We start from the raw sequence: 18,960 nt of genomic DNA, 5'->3' as shown, positions 1-18,960 counted from the left end.
ATGACCTATGTTATCTACTGAACAATTAGGCTAAGATATAGTTTTCCTTTGTTTTGCACTATTATATGGATTTTATGTAGTTTAAATTAAAAAAATTTTTTTAATGTTAAATAATAAATTTACCTTGTTTTATAGATGCCTTCCAGGATGTCAGATTTGTCAGCAACTCGTCAGGTAAGTTTAATAACAAAACTATTGTACAGAGTTTGAAATATAAAACTGTTTTATTAGAAGCATTAGTTAGATGGGATAAAACTCACAGGTTATTATATTTGAGGGTTACTTTACTCCTATTTGGGAATTGAAGGATTGGGCAAGGCTCCTTGAAACTCAGTGAAGCTAGTATCACTGAAACTCTGCTCAGTGAACAGATTTCTAAAGTTGAATTCACATTCAACTTTACCTAACGTATTCAATCTTTACCTAACACGTTCAATTAGTTAGGTAAAGATTGATTGATGAAAAGGGATTTAGGCAGAGAGAACAGGATGTGGGAAGGCCTGGCAGTGAAAGAGATTATGGTTCTGGAAGGAAACTGCAGAATGTAGAATATATCAGGGATATTGGAGAGATTTGATCTGGAGAAATAAGTAGGGACTATGTCACATAGTTTTGTTTTCATGTTAAAAAGATATACAGGGAAGTAAATTGCTTAGCTTCTTTGGTAAAAGCAGTTGGAATCTTGTGGAGATTCGATTAGGAGAAAAAATAGCTTGGAAGGTTTTGTAATAATTCTGGAAAAAACGAGAGCCTGAATTAAGATAGTGGCTGTGATGATGAAGAGAAATACACATATTTGAAGGGATTAATAACATAAGCTCAATAGGATTTGGTGAATCCTAATTTTCTTGACCAGATACTAAGTAAATGCTAATGTTGTTCATTAAGATCTGATGAAGGAATATAAGACTTAGAAGGTCTCTGGTAGGTAGGCTAGGAAGAAAAATGCACAGAGTGAGTTCATTTTAGATACATTGAGTTGTTTTTTTTTTTTTACCATTTCCTGTCCCATTCATTCCTTCATTTAGACGCAGAGTTCCAGGTGGTATCTTTCTACTCAAACCAAAGATCTTCCTTTAGTATTTGGTATAATGCAGATACAATACGAGATGAATTTTCTCAGATTGGTTAATCTGAAAATATATTCTCATATTTTTATTTTTCATGTTTATTTTACTGTCTTTTTGAGAGCTATTTGAGAGCTATTTTCCCAACATACAGAATTTAGCCCTTTTGAGCCATTAGACTCCCGGGACCCATGCCCGGGCCATGGCCATCTTTGCCTACCTCTCGTTGCAGATTGTCTTTCCTTATTTAAACTCTATACTACAGGGTTTTATCCTATATATTTTTATAGTGTAAAGTGTATATGTGACTATGCTTTTACACTAAACACTGTATAGTTGCATCCCATAAGCTTTGATACTATTTTTATTTTTATTTTCATTTTGTTCCACACATTTTCTAAGTTCTTCTGTGACTGTCTTTGATCTGTGAGTTAATAAAAGTGTGTCATTTAATTTCTAAATACTTGAAGAATTTCCCAGTATTTTCTTTCCTTTTAGAGAGAGAGAGTGCACACAGGTGAGTAGGGGAAAAGACAGGAGGGGCAGAGCGGGGGAGAGAGAGAATCTTAAGCAGCTTCCACACCTGACACAGAGCCCCATGGGGGCTTGATCTCATGACCCATGAGATCATGACCTGAGCCGAAATCAAGAGACACTTAACCAACTAAACCACCTAGAAACAGCCCTCTCCCTCGTATTTTCTTTTATTGGTTTCTAGTTTAGTTTCACTGTGGTCTGAGAAAATACTTTGTATGATTTCCATCCTTATTCTAATTTACTGAGACTTATTTTATGGCCCAGAATATGTTTAATCTTGGTAACTATTTCTGTGCACTCAAGAAGAGTTTTTAATGGGGCGCCTGGGTGGCTCAGTGGGTTAAGCCTCTGCTTTTGGCTCAGGTCATGATCTCAGGGTCCTGGAATCGAACCTGCATCAAGCTCTCTACTCTCTCTCTGCCTGCCTCTCTGCCTACTTGTGATCTTTCTCTGTGTCAAATGAATAAATAAAATCTTAAAAAAATTTTTTTAAAAAATTTGATGTTATACATTGGGTGAGATAAGGGATGCTACACAGAGAAGATAAAGGTTGACATCCTATTCCTTTTGTTCCTCCCCTCCGCCTGTCTTTTCTCTCTGTGTTTCATTTCGGATAGATTCTATTTTGTTTCAAGATTTTATTCATTTATTTGATAGAGTTTATGTTTTTAGGGTGCTGGATTTTATCATTCTGTTAGGGGAATTTTGACTTGTTTTAGCATGCAATTAAGTTACTTTGGGCTAATTTGATCCTTTCAAATACTGCTCGTGCAGTGTGTCACGGCACATAGTGGTGCAGGTCTAATTTAACCCTTCTTGTTAGGCATTGCTATTCTGAGGACCCTTTTACCGGTCTTGTGTATTGAGATCTTTTACTCTGGCTGGTAGCAACACAAACTATTCCCTGCCCTTTATGAACTTCAGGAGTTATTTAGCCTACTGTTGTCTAGTAGTTCTTATGTTTGCCTTGGGTAGTTTGTTCTTATTCATGTTTAAGAATATCCTTCTGCATATATTGGGAATTCTCATGTAGCTCCTTCTTGTTTCTTGCCCTATATATAAACTCTAGCTCCTTGGCTTCTACAAACTGTGATATGATTTTTTAAAAAAGATTTATTTATTTTAGAGAAAGAGAGAGCACGTGCACATAAGCAGGGGGCCAGGGGAGAGGGAGAGAGTCTATAAGCAGACTCCGTACTGAGGGGGGAGCTGACATAGGGACTCAGTCCCAGGACCCCAAGATCATGACCCAAATTGAAATCAGGAGTCAGATGCTCAAGCAGCCGAGCCATGCAGGGGCCCCTGTGATTTTTTATCAAATTAGTGAGACTACCTGGCTCCACTGGGACCTGCTTCCTACATAGTAGTATCCTGTAGTGCTTCTAGGTAGAATATCGTTGCTTTCTGCCCTTGACCCTGGGCAACGCTTGTCATCACTGTATAGATTAGTTTGCATTTTGTTGAATTTTGTATACATGAAATCATAGAAATATGTACTGTTTGGCATTGGATTCCTTCATGAAGCATGATAATTTTGAGATTATATTGTGTTTAATATTCTAATATGAGATATTCCCATGCTGAATACTATTCTGTTACATAGCTATACTACATTTTGTAGATAACTCCACACTAGATATGGAGGACTGATCATCAAAAATATATACTATTTTAATGCTATGTTAAAAGTATTAATTCATTGGTATTGTAAAATTAAAAAGTTAAATTATTTTTATACTCTTCATTGGTTTGTTCATTTTAATTCAGTTTTCCATTGACTGATTTTTTGAAAGGTCTATTTAAAATTTCATTTCTTTCCTTTAGGTGTTTTTGTGGCCGCTTGGTCAAGCAGCATGCTTGTTTCACTGCAAGTCTTGCCATGAAATACTCAGATGTGAAATTGGGTGACCATTTTAATCAGACATTAGAGGAATGGTCTGTGGAAAAGCATACAGAACAGAGCCCAACGGATGCTTATGGAGTCATAAATTTTCAAGGGGGTTCTCATTCCTACAGAGCTAAGGTATGTCACATACTTGATTTTTAAACTTCATTTATCTTGTTGTCTAAATAATACATAATACATATGTTGTCTGAAAATTTATATAGCAGTAGATCAGAAAGTTAGTCTCAGTCATTTCTTTATATATTTTAAAGTTCTTTGTGTAGGTGCATATATATATAGAAGTGTTACGTCTTGGTGAATTGAACGTTCTATCATTATGAAATGTCTTTAATCTTGTCAGTTTTTTTTTTTAAGATTTTATTTATTTATTTGTGAGAGGGGGAGAGAGAGCACGAACAGGGGGAGAGGGGGAAAGTGAGAAGCAGAAGCAGACTCTCCCTTGAGCAGGTAGCCCAACATGAGGCTTAGTCCCAGGATCCTGGGATCATTACCTGAGCTGAAGGCAGATGCTTAACCAACTGAGCCACCTAAGTGCCCCTAAGTGGTTTCTTTATAAGCAACACATAATTTTTAAGTTTATTTTATATGTTTCACTTTTTCTTTGTTCGCTTTTCTTGTTTGCTTTGTTTTTTTTTGTTTGTTTTTTTAAAAGATTTTATTTATTTATTTGACAGAGAGAGAGATCACAAGTAGGCAGAGAGGCAGGCAGAGAAAGGGGGCAGGGGAAACAGGCTCCCTGTTGAGCAGAGAGCCCAATGTGGGGCTCGATCCCAGGACCCTGAGATCATGACCTGAGCTGAAGGCAGAGGCTTAACCCATTGAGCCACCTAGGCACCCGTCTTGTTTGCTTTGGATTAAGTATTTGCTTTGGATTAAGTATTTTTTATTATTTCCTTCCTTATTAGCATGTTACTTATACATTCTTTTTCCTGTAGATTAATATAATCAACACTGGTTAAACACATTTTGATTTATTATAAATTAGTCCTTTCACTATTTTTTGGACAGTGCAAGACCTTTAGAATACTTGTAACTGCAATTATTTTTCTTATGACTTATGTGCTTTTGTTGGCATAATTTTATTTTATTTAAAGATTTTATTTATTTATTTGACAGAGAGACAGCGAGAGAGGGAACACAAGCAGGGGGAGTGGGAGAGTGAGAAGCAGGCTTCCTGCTGAGCAGGGAGCCCAGTGCGGGATTTGATCCCAGGACCCTGGGATCATGACCTGACCGGAGGGCATCCGCTTAACGACTGAGCCACCCAGGTGCCCTGTTGGCATAATTTTAAACCCTGCAAATATTATTTTTAATTTATATTTATCAACATTTTGCCTGTTACATTGTCTGTGTTCTACCTGCCTCCCTACCTTGATGGGAAAAGCAGTGGTAAAGGTGGGCACATCTCTCTAAGTTTTCCTTTTCTTTTGGATTCTGATTCCAGTTTCTCATTGTCTTAGTAGATTTCTGATGCCTTCACACATGTTATTTATTTTCTAGTTTCTCTATTCTTAGGAGCAGAGTTAGTTTAGAACCAGCTAGTCTACCATTGTCCAAAGTGGAACTCCTCATTTATTCCTTATATAATTTTTTTTAACTTTAAGCTGCTTTCCAAACACGACTTTATGCCAAATATAATAATGAGTTAAACAAAATTAACATAGGAAGATTTGGTATATCTCATTACAAGCATTCTTTTTTTTTTTTTTTTTTTTTAATAATATTTATTTGAGAGAAAGAGGGTGCACTACCAGGGGGCTGGGGGGAGGGTAGAGGGAGAAGCAGATCCCTTGCTTAGTGAGTGGGGAGGGGGAGCCTGATGCAGGGCTGGATCCCAGGACCTTGAGATCACTTGTAATGTCACTTAAGGCAAAGATACATTTTTTAATCCTGTAAACCAGAAGAAGTTACTTCACAGATGCGGCAGCTTATTTTTTATAGAATTTAAAAAAAATTAAACTTGTAAATCTATCTGAACAACCTTGAAATATTGAGTAGAAAATATCTTTGTTATTTTACTGCATAGTCACAATTCTGTTATAAGTAGACCAGATCATTGACAAAACTTTCAGAGAAACAGTATTTGTCTCTCCTAATAGCAAGAGTTGTAGAAGCTTCCATTTTTTTTTCATTCCTCTTTCTTGTTTTTAAGATTTATTTATTTATTTAGAGCGAGAACACAAGTGGGGAGGGGCAGAGGGAGAGAGAGAGAAGCAGACTCCCCACTGAACAATGAGCCCGACTTGGGGCTTGATCCTGGGACTCTGGGATCATGACCTGGCCTAAGGCAAACCTTAACTGGCTGAGCCACCCAGGCACCCCATTCTTCTTTCTTTTCCCTTTTCTTATCACGATAGCTAAGCTTCAGCAATTTGGACACTGCATGTTCAAAGTTAAACAAGTCAGTAAATAACTGGATAAATTTGCAAATTGAATGAATGGTAATCAAGTTTATATAAATTAGAAGAGGAACATATTTATGTTTTAAAGGTTAGCAATTAGAGTATACTGCTTCTATAGCTCTTACAGAATCATTTTGCAACTTTAAGGTCATTTGTTATTGCTTATTCCTACGGGTGTTAAGTCTATTAAAAGTAATCTATTGGGGGCGCCTGGGTGGCTCAGTGGATTAAGCCACTGCCTCTGGCTCGGGTCATGATCTCAGGGTCCTGGGATCGAGCCCCACATCGGGCTCTCTGCCCTGCAGGGAGCCTGCTTACTCCTCTCTCTCTGCCTGCCTCTCTGACTGCTTGTGATTTCTCTCTCTGTCAAATAAATAAATAAAATCTTAAAAAAAAAAAAAAAAGTAATCTATCAAATCTACTTCATAATAATCGAATCTAAGTAACATTTTTGTAATATTGTATAATGTTGCATTATGATACCTATGAACATATTCAGTTATTTTATCCTTTAAAAATCTTTTTTAGTATGTGAGACTATCATATGACACCAAACCTGAAGTCATTCTGCAACTTCTGCTTAAAGAATGGCAAATGGAATTACCCAAACTTGTTATCTCTGTGCATGGGGGCATGCAGAAATTTGAGCTTCACCCACGAATCAAGCAGCTGCTTGGAAAGGGTCTCATTAAAGCTGCAGTTACAACCGGAGCCTGGATTTTAACTGGAGGAGTAAACACAGGTAATGTGATGATTACAGCAATTTTATTTAGTGTGTTTGTAAATGTTTCATAATATCAGTTAAATATTTGAAATAATAATCAACATCAAATATCAACATAAGCAGTTTTCCTGTTAAATAATATATATAGTTCCTAAGTATAAATGGTAACTGTAAAAGTATTTGGTTTTGATTTATTTTTAAAAAAATAATACACTTTAGGAATGCCTGGGTGGCTCAGTTGGTTAAGCCACTGCCTTGGCCTCAGGTCATGGTCCCAGGGTCCTGGGATCGAGTCTCGCATCAGGCTCCTTGCTCAGCAGGGACCCTGCTTCTCTCTCTGTCTCTGCCTGCCACTCGGCCTGCTTGTGCTTTCTCTCTTTCTCTGACAAATAAACAAAATCTTTAAAAAACAAAACAAAACACTTTAGAACAGATGTTGACAAACTGTAGTCCCATGCACCAAATCCAACCCATTCCTTTTTTTTTTTTTCTAAGTGAAGGTTTGTTGGAACACAGCCACACTTATTTGTTTTTGTATTATATATAGTTACATTTGTGCTGCAACAGTAGAGGTGAAGAGTTGTGTCAGAGACTGTTTACCTTGCAAACGCTAAAATATACTATATGACCCTTCACAAAAAAAGGTTGTTGATTCCTACTGCAGAGCCAGATGTTATTTCTGACTTCTGGTAAATTGATTTAAGAATGGTAATCCAGGGGCGCCTGGGTGGCTCAGTGGGTTAAGCCGCTGCCTTCGGCTCAGGTCATGATCTCAGGGTCCTGGGATCGAGTCCCGCATCGGGCTCTCTGCTCAGCGGTGAGCCTGCTTCCCTCTCTCTCTCTCTCTCTGCCTGCCTCTCTGTCTGCTTGTGATCTCTCTCTGTCAAGTAAATAAATAAAAAATCTTAAAAAAAAAAAAAAAAAAAGAATGGTAATCCATTGCCTAGATAGTGGTAAGAAGTAGTTTCAAAATTTATTATTAATATACTATAATTTTTCATTCCAAATCTTCTCTGTGACATATACAGATTAAATATAAGAAAAACAAATGAGGGGTACCTGGGTGGCTCAGTTGGTTAAGCAACTGCCTTTGGCTCAGGTCATGATCCTGGAGTACTGGGATCGAGTCCTTGATCGGGTGCCCAGCTCCACAGAGCAATCTGCTTCTCCCTCTGACCTTCTCCTCTCTCATGCTCTCTCTCACTGTTTCTCTTTCAAATAAATAAATAAAATCTTTAAAAAAAAAAAAGCAAATTAACTTTAATATCTAAAGTAAAATGTAGTTTTTATTTAAGTTAGCTTGCAGACATCTGATTCATTATGAACAGCTGATTTTTGAGCCTCATTGTGTGTCAGGCATTCTTCTGGCTGCTGGAGATATATTATTCCATAAAACAAAGAAAGTGTTTACCTTCATGGAACTTGTATTCTAGTGGAGGAGATGCAGATAACAAACAGATAACTAAATATGTTATATGTTAGATGATAAGTGCTGTGGGGACACGTGAAATAGGATGGTGAGGGATGGTAGAGGGGACTTCATTAAAAGGTGACATTTGAGTAGAGATTAAAGGAAATGAGGGAGCACGATAAGGATATCGTGAGGCAGAGCATTTAAAAGAGGAAAAAAAACTGCTAGTGTGTTGGAAGAATGGTAAGGAGGGTCCAGTGTAGCTAAGTGGAATGAAAAAGGAGTGCTAGGCGATGAGTTTGCAAGTTAATGGGGTATGGTAGGGGATGGAATGGGGTGAGGTGGGGTAGGGTGATGAATAGCAGGGGCAATAGGGACATCATTATATAAAGCCATATAGGCCGTTATAAGCACTTTTGCGTTTACTCTGAATAAGAAGGGAAGTTGTTAAACAGAGTTGACAAGAGCAAAAATCACTTGGATGATGTTTTGAAAATAGACTGTGAACAGGGAAGGCAGCAATTGGAAGACCAGTGAAGATGCTATTTCCATAATCCAGGTGAGGAATGAGATCTCATGCATTATAAAAACCAAATTGAATGTTGTATTGGTTTTCTAGGACTGCCATAACAAAATACCACAGACTGGGTGGCTTAAACAAAATTAATTTATTTTCTCATAGCTTTGGAGGTCCAAGATCAAAATGTTAGCAGGTTTGGTTCCTTCTGAGGCCTCTCTCCTTGACTTGTTGATGGCCACCTTCTCATTGTGTTCTCTTCACCATACGTGTGCATTCCTGGTGTCTCTTTTTGTGTCTAAAATTTTGCCTTCTAAGAAGGACACCAGGCAGATTGGATTAGGTCCCATCCTAGTGGCCTCATTTTTAAAAGTACACCCTCTTTAAAGGATCTGTCTCCAGATAAGGTACCACACTGTGAGGTACTAGGATTAGGATTTCAACATATGAATTTTGGGAAGGATACGATTCAACCCATAAGTGATAATGAGGAGTCATATGCTCTTTTGAATTGTCTTTTTCTACTTTTCTCCTAATTTTTGATTCAGTTGGACAACTTTTGTTGTTGCTTGTTGTGTATGTGTTTTGCTTATGGTCCTGAGCCATACTCTTCATTTTTTTTTAGATGATGTGTAGAGCAATAACAAAAAACTACAGTTACTTACATGAGGAATCTAAGAGAGGACTAGGCCTAACAACATGGTAAAAGTTACTTTTACGTGTGTTTCAGGCAGTTGTAGTGATTTGACATTGTGGGGTTTTTTGTTTTGTTTTGTTTCCTTTTTGGTCCTTGTGTTTTCTTTTGTAAGTTTGTCTTTTGGACCTTGTTGATTTTTATCTTCTTTGTGTAAAGAAAAATATCAACAATTATAATGTTATAGATTGAATACAGGATTATTCTGAAAGCAGTAACTATTTTCACATAAAGTAACTGAATTTTATATGAACAGGTGTGGCAAAACATGTTGGTGATGCCCTCAAAGAACATGCTTCCAGATCATCTCGAAAGATTTGCACTATTGGAATAGCACCCTGGGGTGTGATTGAAAACAGAAATGATCTTGTCGGGAGAGATGTAAGAATGATTTTAAAAATTTGTTATATTTGAACTTCTATAAACAAAATTAGAGCAAGAATAGTGCAAGTTACCTTAAACCATTCACGATCATACCATACTTTTCAAATTATGTTTGAGAAATACTTTCTTGAGGTCTTTTCTTTTTTTTCCCCTTTCTTCCTGAGGTTTTCTTATGATCCTTCCAAAAATGCATTTATAGATATAAATGTCATTATAGTATTAGTACATTTTGGTTTTGGCCTTTCTCTATAACTGTTTCATACTTTTCCAAATCATGCCAGTCTTTGTAATTAAATTTTTAATTACTATATGAGATTAAGAATTAATTTTATTGTCACTAAGAGTAGTAATCAAATGCTAGCATTTTATTTCAGTAGGTTAAGGACTGTGAATTGATTATAATTATCAAGAGACTACTAAAAAGGAATTACTGAATTATAATGATCACTTTAAGTGAGATTAAATTTCTAATAAAAGATTTATGAGAATTAGAAAAATAGAAAAATATAATTGATATTAGATTGTTCTTATTCAGTGTCCTTTGTGTATTGCACTTTATTCATTAATAACCTAACCAGTTCTTTATGCTATAAACTCATTTATTTTGTTTCCTTTGCATGTGATAAAATAATATGTATTCTGCAATAAGAGTTGAAATACAATTGTATGGTCTGTCCCATTATTGATTAATCATCAGTTGGGTTGAAAACTTGAGCTTTTGACATACTTTTTGATATTTTCTATTTGTTACTATATTGTAAATAGAATTTTACCTCCTACTTGCCTTTACAGATTATTTCAAAGTTTATATTTTCTCTATATTATATTTAAGCCTGCCCACTAACTCTTATATTTGCTTTGTGTTTAGGTGGTTGCTCCTTATCAAACCTTGTTGAACCCTCTGAGCAAATTGAATGTTCTGAATAATCTGCATTCCCATTTCATATTGGTGGATGATGGCACTGTTGGAAAGTATGGGGCAGAAGTCAGATTGAGAAGAGAACTTGAAAAAACTATTAATCAGCAAAGAATTCATGCTAGTAAGGGAACTTATAAATTTGTTATTGTTGAAATTATTCTAGGTATATTAATGGCCAGTAACATTCTAAGAAGGTTCTTTAAAGTGCTCATTTCCTTTTGTAGCAAGACAACATACAAAACGACAAAAATGACTGATGTTAAACAAAATAGGAAGATTTAGGGCAAGAAGTCTGAGGCCAAATAGGGTACTCAGATATTGATTCCAAAGCCACAAAGGTTCATTGGAAGCTCTCTTGCTTATAATCCTGTTGCAGCCCAAGGATTTCAGAAATACTCATAATGTGTGATGTATTCTAATACATGACTTGAAATTCAAGATTGAATAGGACAAAAGAATACTTTATTGCAAAGTAAGAATCATCTTGTTTAAAGTTTATAACATGAATAGGTATCACGCTTTAGTAGATAAGTCTTTTTTTTTTTTTTTTAAGATTTTATTTATTTGACAGCGATCACAAGTAGGCAGAGAGGCAGGCAGAGAGGGAGGGAAGCAGGCCCCCCCATTGAGCAGAGAGCCCGATGCTGGGATCATGACCCGAGCTGAAGGCAGAGGCTTGAGCCACCCAGAATCCCTAGTAGATAAGTCTTGAAAGTTAGTATTCTTGACACTTGCCTTCTGTTCCAACCACAGTCATACTTTCTGGTTCAACATCTAGATTTTTCTTTCAAAGAAAAGTAATTTTACAATCCTGGGTTTGTAGAATGTGGGCTCTCTGACAAAATGAAATAGAAATACAAAATTATAGAGTGATCCATTCAGATATGATGGAGTCATATCCTCCCCTAAAATTTAGGACCATTTTAGAATCCTACAGTTACTTGTATTTCAGATTCTCTCGCTGCATTGCAGGTTATTGTAAAAACAAAAATTGGGGGGGCGCCTGGGTGGCTCAGTGGGTTAAAGCCTCTGCCTTTTGCTCAGGTCATGATCCCAGGGTCCTGGGATCGAGCCCCGCATCGGGCTCTCTGCTTGGCAGGGAGCCTGCTTCCTCCTCTCTCTCTCTCTCTGCCTGCCTCTCTCCCTACTTGTGATCTCTATCTGTCAAATACATAAATAAAATCTTTTAAAAAAAAAAAAATTGGTATTCTTCACTAAGTCTTTCCTGTCACTCTTGAAGAGGTCCTAGATTTTTATTTTATTTTATTTTATTTTTTTAAAGATTTTATTTATTTATTTGACAGAGAGAGAGAGATCACAAGTAGGCAGAGAGGCAGGCAGAGAGAGAGGAGGAAGCAGGCTCCCTGCAGAGCAGAGAGCCCGATGCGGGGCTCAATCCCAGGACCCTGAGATCATGACCTGAGCCGAAGGCAGCGGCTTAATACACTGAGCCACCCAGGCGCCCCGAGGTCCTAGATTTTATTGATCCATTCCATTTATGTAATCCTGACTCTGTCATTAACTTCTATATTAATGTTTCAGTGCATTTGAAATCTGAAATACACATTTTAAAAGTGAATAAAAACAAATATACAGTAGAAGTTCAACTCATTCATTATCGAAAAGCAAACTAGGGGTGCCTGACTGGCTTATTCGGTGGAGCATGTGACTCTTTATCTTGGGGTATAAGTTAGAGCCCCACTGATTACTTCAAAAAAATCTTTAAAAACAAACTAAAGGGGCGCCTGGGTGGCTCAGTGGGTTAAAGCCCCTGCCTTTGGCTCAGGTCATGATCCCAGGGTCTTGGGATGGAGCCCTGCATCAGGTTTCCTGCTCAGTGGGGAGCCTGTTTCCTCTTCTCTCTCTGCTTGCCTCTGCCTACTTCTGATCTCTCAGTGGTTTAAGCCGCTGCCTTCAGCTCAGGTCATGATCTCAGGGTCCTGGGATCGAGTCCCGCATCGGGCTCTCTGCTCGGCAGGGAGCCTGCTTCCCTCTCACTCTCTCTGCCTGCCTCTCTGCTTACTTGTGATCTCTCTCTGTCAAATAAATAAATAAAATCTTAAAAAAAAAAAAAAAAAAAAAACAAACTAAAAAAACGAATTGGTGTTAGAAATTTCTTTTTTTTTTTAAAAGGTGAATGACCTGTAAATTTTTTTTTTATTTAAAGATTTAAGTTATTTATTTAACAGAGCTACACAGTGAGAAAAGGAACCACAAGCAGGGGGAGTGGGAGAGGGAGAAGCAGGCTCCCCGCTGAGCAGGCGGCTCGATTCCAGGACACTGGGATCATGACCTGAGCGAAGGCAGACGCTTAACGACTGAGCCATCCAGGCTCCCTGGTGTTATAAATTTCTTGTGAAGATTTCAACTAGTGAAATATACAAAATAATTTTTACTTTTCAGTGAATGTAAATTCTGGTGCATGCTTCATCATATATTGTATCTTCTAACTTTGTCATTTAGACTTCACTCGGTATTTGATTTACTTAGGCTAGATTGCTATCATGTTGAATGCTTGAAATGAAGTCAGCACAGTCTTATAAGAAATTATATTTTAGCTTTTTATTTTGTGTTTTGATTAAGTAAAAAATAAGATTAAATTACTGTATTTTGCCCAATATCTTACAACCTTTTACTTTTTTAAGGAATTGGACAAGGTGTCCCTGTGGTGGCACTTATATTTGAGGGCGGGCCAAATGTTATCCTCACAGTTTTAGAATATCTTCAAGAAAGTCCTCCTGTTCCAGTCGTCGTTTGTGAAGGAACGGGCAGAGCTGCAGATCTACTAGCATATATTCATAAACAAACAGAAGAGGGAGGGTAAGTGTGTGTTTACAAAAAGATTTCAATAGCTGTGTATAGAGGCTTGTGGTTTTCAGAGTATTAGATTCATTTCATCATTTTATGAACATGAAAATTTAAAGTTTAATATACCTTATTATAGTTTGAGGAAATAGCTTATCTAATACATTATTGGAATGAATTAAAGTATAACAGTCTACACGGGACAGTTTTGTAAGATCTGTCATACAGGGCATACATCTTTGGACCCCTTAGTTCCATTTCTAGGAATTGTTTATACAGATACACTTTTTTATACATGTCAAATACATTTTTAAAAACATGAAAGTTACTCATTGTGATGTTTATAAAGGTAAAAGACTGGAACAAAATAGAATGTGTCAAGAAAGGTAGATAATGATGTAGATAAATGATGGTGTTATCTATATAACAATAGTTTGTATTAAGAAGTGTTGTTATCTATGTACGAGATTTGGGGAAATTACCAAAGTATATACATGGAAAAAGGAAAGCAGTTGATATGGAACTGGACAGATGAAGATAGTAGGAAGGACTTTCACGAAGAATTTTCATTTTAACGTTTAATACCATATTTTTGAGCCATATAAATATATTACCTGTTGAGGAAAAGAGAAAAAAATTGAATATTCTCATGTGTAAGACATCTTGGCGAAGTATTTCTTAATACACCCTAATGTCTTAAAATTATCTTTAAAGAGTATTTTATAAAATGTGAGTAGTGCGTTGCAACACATGCCTTGTAAAACAATTTAAAATAATTTAAAGAGAAAAATAACTCCCATTTATTTTTCCCCCATAGGACTTATAGTTGGGAGTCTCATAAGGGACAATATTTCACTCAGAGTCAAGTATTTAATATTAATACATTGTCTCTAAAGGTCTTACATGAATTCACTTATACTTCATATTAGATTCTACAAATAATAGAAATTGAAATCAGTGAATTAAGTTACATTTCCTCTCATTCCAGCAATCTTCCTGATGCAGCAGAACCTGATATTATTTCAACCATCAAAAAAACATTTAACTTTGGCCAGAGTGAAGCAGTTCATTTATTTCAGACACTGATGGAGTGCATGAAAAGAAAGGAGCTTGTAAGTAAATTCCAGCAGAATAAGACTTTTTTTTTTTAAGATTTTATTTATTTGACAGACAGAGATAGCAAGTAGGCAGAGAAGCAGGCAGAGAGAGAGGAGGAAGCAGACTCCCCTGGAGCAGAGAGCCTGATGTGGGACTTGATCCCAGGACCCTGGGATCATGACCTGAGCCGAAACAAGAGGCTTTTAACCCACTGAGCCACCCAGGCGCCCCAGAATAAGACTTTTTATTACATTCAAAACATAAGTTGGTGAAATACTTTTTATTTTTTTGAAGATTTTATCTATTTATTTGACAGAGATCACAAGTAGGCAGAGAGGCAGGCAGAGAGAGGGAGAGGAAGAAGCAGGCTCCCCGCTGAGCAGAGAACCCGATGTGGGGCTCAATCCCAGGACCAAGATCATGACCCCAGCGTAGGCAGAGGCTTTAACCCACTGAGCTACCCAGGTGCCCCCAAATACTTTTTTTTTTATTAAAGATTTAAAAAATTTATTTAAGAGAGAGAGGAGAGAGAGCACGAGAACCGGAGGGTCAGAGGGAGAAGCAGACTCCCTGCTGAGCAGAGAGCCTGCTGTGGGACTCCAGGATCATGTCCTCAGCTGAAGACAGTCACTTAATCAATTGAGCCACCTAGGCACCCCAATACTTTTTTTTAAAGATTTTATTTTAGGGTGTCTGGGTGGCTCAGTTGGTTAAGTGACTGCCTTCGGCTGAGGTCATGATCCCAGAGTACTGGGATCGAGTGCCGCATAGGGCTCCCAGCTCCATGGGGAGTCTGCTTCTCCCTCTCACCTTCTCCCCTCTCATGCTCTCTCTCTCTCTCAAATTAAAAAAACAACAACAACAAAAAGATTTTATTTATTTTAGAAAGAGTGTGCTTTGGGGTGGGGCAGAGGGGGAGGGAGAGGGAGAAAGAGAAAGAATCCGAAGCAAAATCTGCACTGAGCACGGAGCCCTATGTGGGGCTCTATCCTGCGGCTTGATCCTGTGACTGAGACTGTGAGATCATGACTTGAGCTAAAACCAAGAGTCGGACACTTAACCAATGAAATGAGCCACTCATGTGCCCTGAAATACTTTTGTTCTTAATTTGGATTTAAAATTTTGTAAAATATTTTAACCATGTAAAGATGTTATTTATTGTTTTGTTTAAGCAGAGTGATATCAGAGAAGGATTATGGTTTTTATATGGTATTGAGACATAGACTGCACTTCTGTTTCAGGGAAAGTTAATAACTGGGCCTCACCAGAGTATATCTAGAACCAAGAAAAAACAGTATAGAGTATTTCTCTCTCTCTGGCTTCTCAAAAATATATTTGGAGGGGCACCTGACTGGTTCAGTTAGTAGAGCAGTGCAACTCTTGATTTCAGGGTTGGAAGTTCGAGCTACACGTTGGGGTATAGAGATTACTGGGGGAAAAAAAAATCTCAAAAATACAAAGAATATATTTGGAAAAAATTTATTGTACTCTGATTGATTGCTCAAATTAAAGATCAGTGTTGCTTAATTTCAGTTATCTAAACATGAGCTTTAGTTTTCAGAGAGAAAATTTTTTAACAGTGATGATAGGTAGATGATGACATGGTTTGATCTGTTTTTCATGCATTTCCTTGTACACAGGAAAGTTGCAAAATGTGTATGGGGTTATAATAGTCTTTTACTTTATGAAGAATGTTATTAGATAAAAACCTCTCAAGTGAAAAAAAAACAAAAAACCTCTCAAGTGGCATTTTACTTAAAATAATTGAAAGAAATTTCCAGTAAAAGGATTGAAGAAAACATTTTTCATTCAAGAATACACACACACGGGGCACCTGGGTGGCTCAGTGGATTAAGCCACTGCCTTCGGCTCAGGTCATGATCTCAGGGTCCTGGGATCGAGCCCCGCATCGGGCTCTATGCTCCGCAGGGAGCCTGCTTCCTCCTCTCTCTCTGCCTGCCTCTCTGCCTACTTGTGATCTCTCTGTCAAATAAAGAAATAAAATCTTTAAAAAAAAAAAAAGTTATTGTGTTAAAAAAAAAATACACACACATATGTGTGTGTGTGTATATATATATTACTTGAATTAAATATATATAAAATATATAAAAATATATAAAAATATATATATTATACATTTTAATTTATATATAGAAATATATAATTTTATATATTTCAATTTATAAAATATATATAAAAATATATATTATATATATATAATTATATATATATATAAATATAAAATATAAAAAAATATATATTACTTGAATTAAATGTTCACTCTGTAGAAAGAACATCAGGAGTTACCCAGACACATAATCTGTAGTCTTAGGCCATAACTTGCTTACTCTAGTAAAGGACCTAAGATAGGTCAAGAAATGAATATGGTGTGAAACTAAATATTTTTAGGATACTTGCCGTTTTTATTTGGTAAATGATAGTTTTTTTAATTTTGTGGGGATTTTTGTTTGAAATGAGGTAATTTCTGGTCAAGGCCCCAAAAAACTTTATCTCCCAGGTAGTTTGAAGTTACTTTTTGTTTTACATACCTTATGCCTTAGCTTTGAAAATACAAAGATATAATATTATGAATTGATCTTTAGATCACGGTTTTCCACATTGGATCAGATGAACATCAAGATATAGATGTAGCAATACTTACTGCACTGCTTAAAGGTAAGATTTAAGAATTTTTAAATTTTTAATATTTATAGCCTATTTATGTAAGATAGGACTTTTAAGTATCAGTAAATGTTTGGGACTAAATTTTTCAATAATTGTTCTTTGTGGAAGGCACAGTGGTAGCTTTCTGTGACAGTAAATGGGCTTTTGTTTTTGTCTTGTAGAAATTTGAAAAATTTTTTAATGCCTAGCAGGGTTTTTATCACCAGACTCATTTAATTATAGTATTAAGAATGTTTCACATTTTTAATTGACTGAAAGCAAGTATTTAAAGGTAATGAGGTCTTGACTGATAGAAATTAAAGCATTCTTAAACATGCGGTTTTCATTCTGAAAGGAAGTTTGGAAAGAAAGCTAATGGTATCTTTGAGGACCAAAGGGTCAGTGCACATCACATTGAACTGTGTTGTCCTCTCATCTTGCCAGAGGCATCCAACTGATAAACAGAATTACAGTGAAAAATCTTTCCAAAAATTAGAAGCTGAAACTGTGTTCCATCTGGGTGGGTACTTGAAAGTTCCAAGTACACAGTGAAGTGGTGGGAGCAGAGCAAGAGAACACTATGCTGTTGTCATTCACAAGAATTTGCCAAATACTAGACCATGATAAATTGCCAGTAGATCAAACATTTTAAAAATACTATAATAAAATATATGTACATCTTGGGAACAAGACATCATAAGTAATAGAAAATCCAGAAATGATAAATGGGATTGCATATATACAAAAAATAAAATGAGAACACCTAATATTTGCTATATACTTTCTTTCTGCTAGCCACTGTTGATACTGTTTATCATTTAATCTCACAACAACCTGAAAAGACAGATTTCCTATTATCTCCTCATTTTATACATGAAGAAATTAAGGAATAGGAATCTGGAGGCACCACAAAGTTGCTACAAAGTTGCTTGGGGAAAATATTTAAAGATGGTCAATATTATAATTAAAACAAAGTGAATCTTAATACAGAAGCATTTTACTCCGCTATTGGGTATTCTTAAACCATTGATAGATGGTATCACCTTTTTGGAGCATATTTTGGCAGTGTATCAAAAGTTTTAAAGTATATATTCTTTACCCAGTATTTTGGCTTCTACAGAATTATCCTATTTAAATAATCAAGCATGTGCATGAAAATATACTCAGTAAAAAATTTAAAATAACCTGAATGTCTACTAAAGTATTTGTTGAAGCAACTTATTTCACCTTTAAAAGGTATTATTAGTATGTATATAAGGTAAATTGGTATGCATTGTTCTACAAAACTAGGGTATGATGTTAAGGTACATAAAGTAGGCTACTAAATACTTTGTATAGTATCACTTTTGCTTTGACAATTTAAAGTATTTGTATGAATTTATATATGTACAGAAAAGCACCTGTAAGTGTGTTTTTCATAGTCTTAACATGGTACTATCTCTGTGATAGAAACAGATCATCTTTGCTTTATTCTTACTGTTCAGCGTTCTGAATTGTTTGGAATGAATGAGGGCTATGTGTTTTCTGTAGTTGGAAAATAAAAGCTCTCAGCCCTGGGGTAACCTTATCTCTCTGAGGCAGGCTACCTCTGAACAGTGACTGAAATGGGCTATTTAAGTTAATTAAAAGGGAAGGGGGAGGATTCATAAGTGTTCACATTTTAATGGAGATAAATTAATTGAACTTGTCACCTGTTTTCTTTATTCAATAAGGGACTAATGCATCTGCATTTGACCAGCTCATTCTTACGTTGGCATGGGATAGAGTTGACATTGCCAAAAATCATGTGTTTGTTTATGGACAGCAGTGGCTGGTATGTAAATAATCTACAT

At 36.3% G+C, this 18,960-nt stretch overlaps 1 protein-coding gene across 1 annotated transcript in view; it reads left to right on the top strand.

The window, feature by feature from the left end:
• Positions 1-18,960, top strand: part of TRPM7 (transient receptor potential cation channel subfamily M member 7) — a 116,477-nt gene that overhangs the window by 27,292 nt on the left and 70,225 nt on the right. Inside the window, exons 3-11 of the mRNA XM_046007338.1 lie at positions 136-174; positions 3,429-3,627; positions 6,441-6,654; positions 9,515-9,639; positions 10,511-10,682; positions 13,207-13,381; positions 14,355-14,478; positions 17,068-17,140; positions 18,841-18,941. Coding sequence (XP_045863294.1) covers positions 136-174; positions 3,429-3,627; positions 6,441-6,654; positions 9,515-9,639; positions 10,511-10,682; positions 13,207-13,381; positions 14,355-14,478; positions 17,068-17,140; positions 18,841-18,941 — 1,222 coding nt within the window. The remainder of the gene's footprint in view (positions 1-135; positions 175-3,428; positions 3,628-6,440; positions 6,655-9,514; positions 9,640-10,510; positions 10,683-13,206; positions 13,382-14,354; positions 14,479-17,067; positions 17,141-18,840; positions 18,942-18,960) is intronic.

Source organism: Meles meles, chromosome 6, assembly GCF_922984935.1.
Source record: "Meles meles chromosome 6, mMelMel3.1 paternal haplotype, whole genome shotgun sequence".
In the NCBI taxonomy this organism is placed as follows: domain Eukaryota; kingdom Metazoa; phylum Chordata; class Mammalia; order Carnivora; family Mustelidae; genus Meles; species Meles meles.
This window is presented reverse-complemented; position numbering and strand designations above follow the sequence as displayed.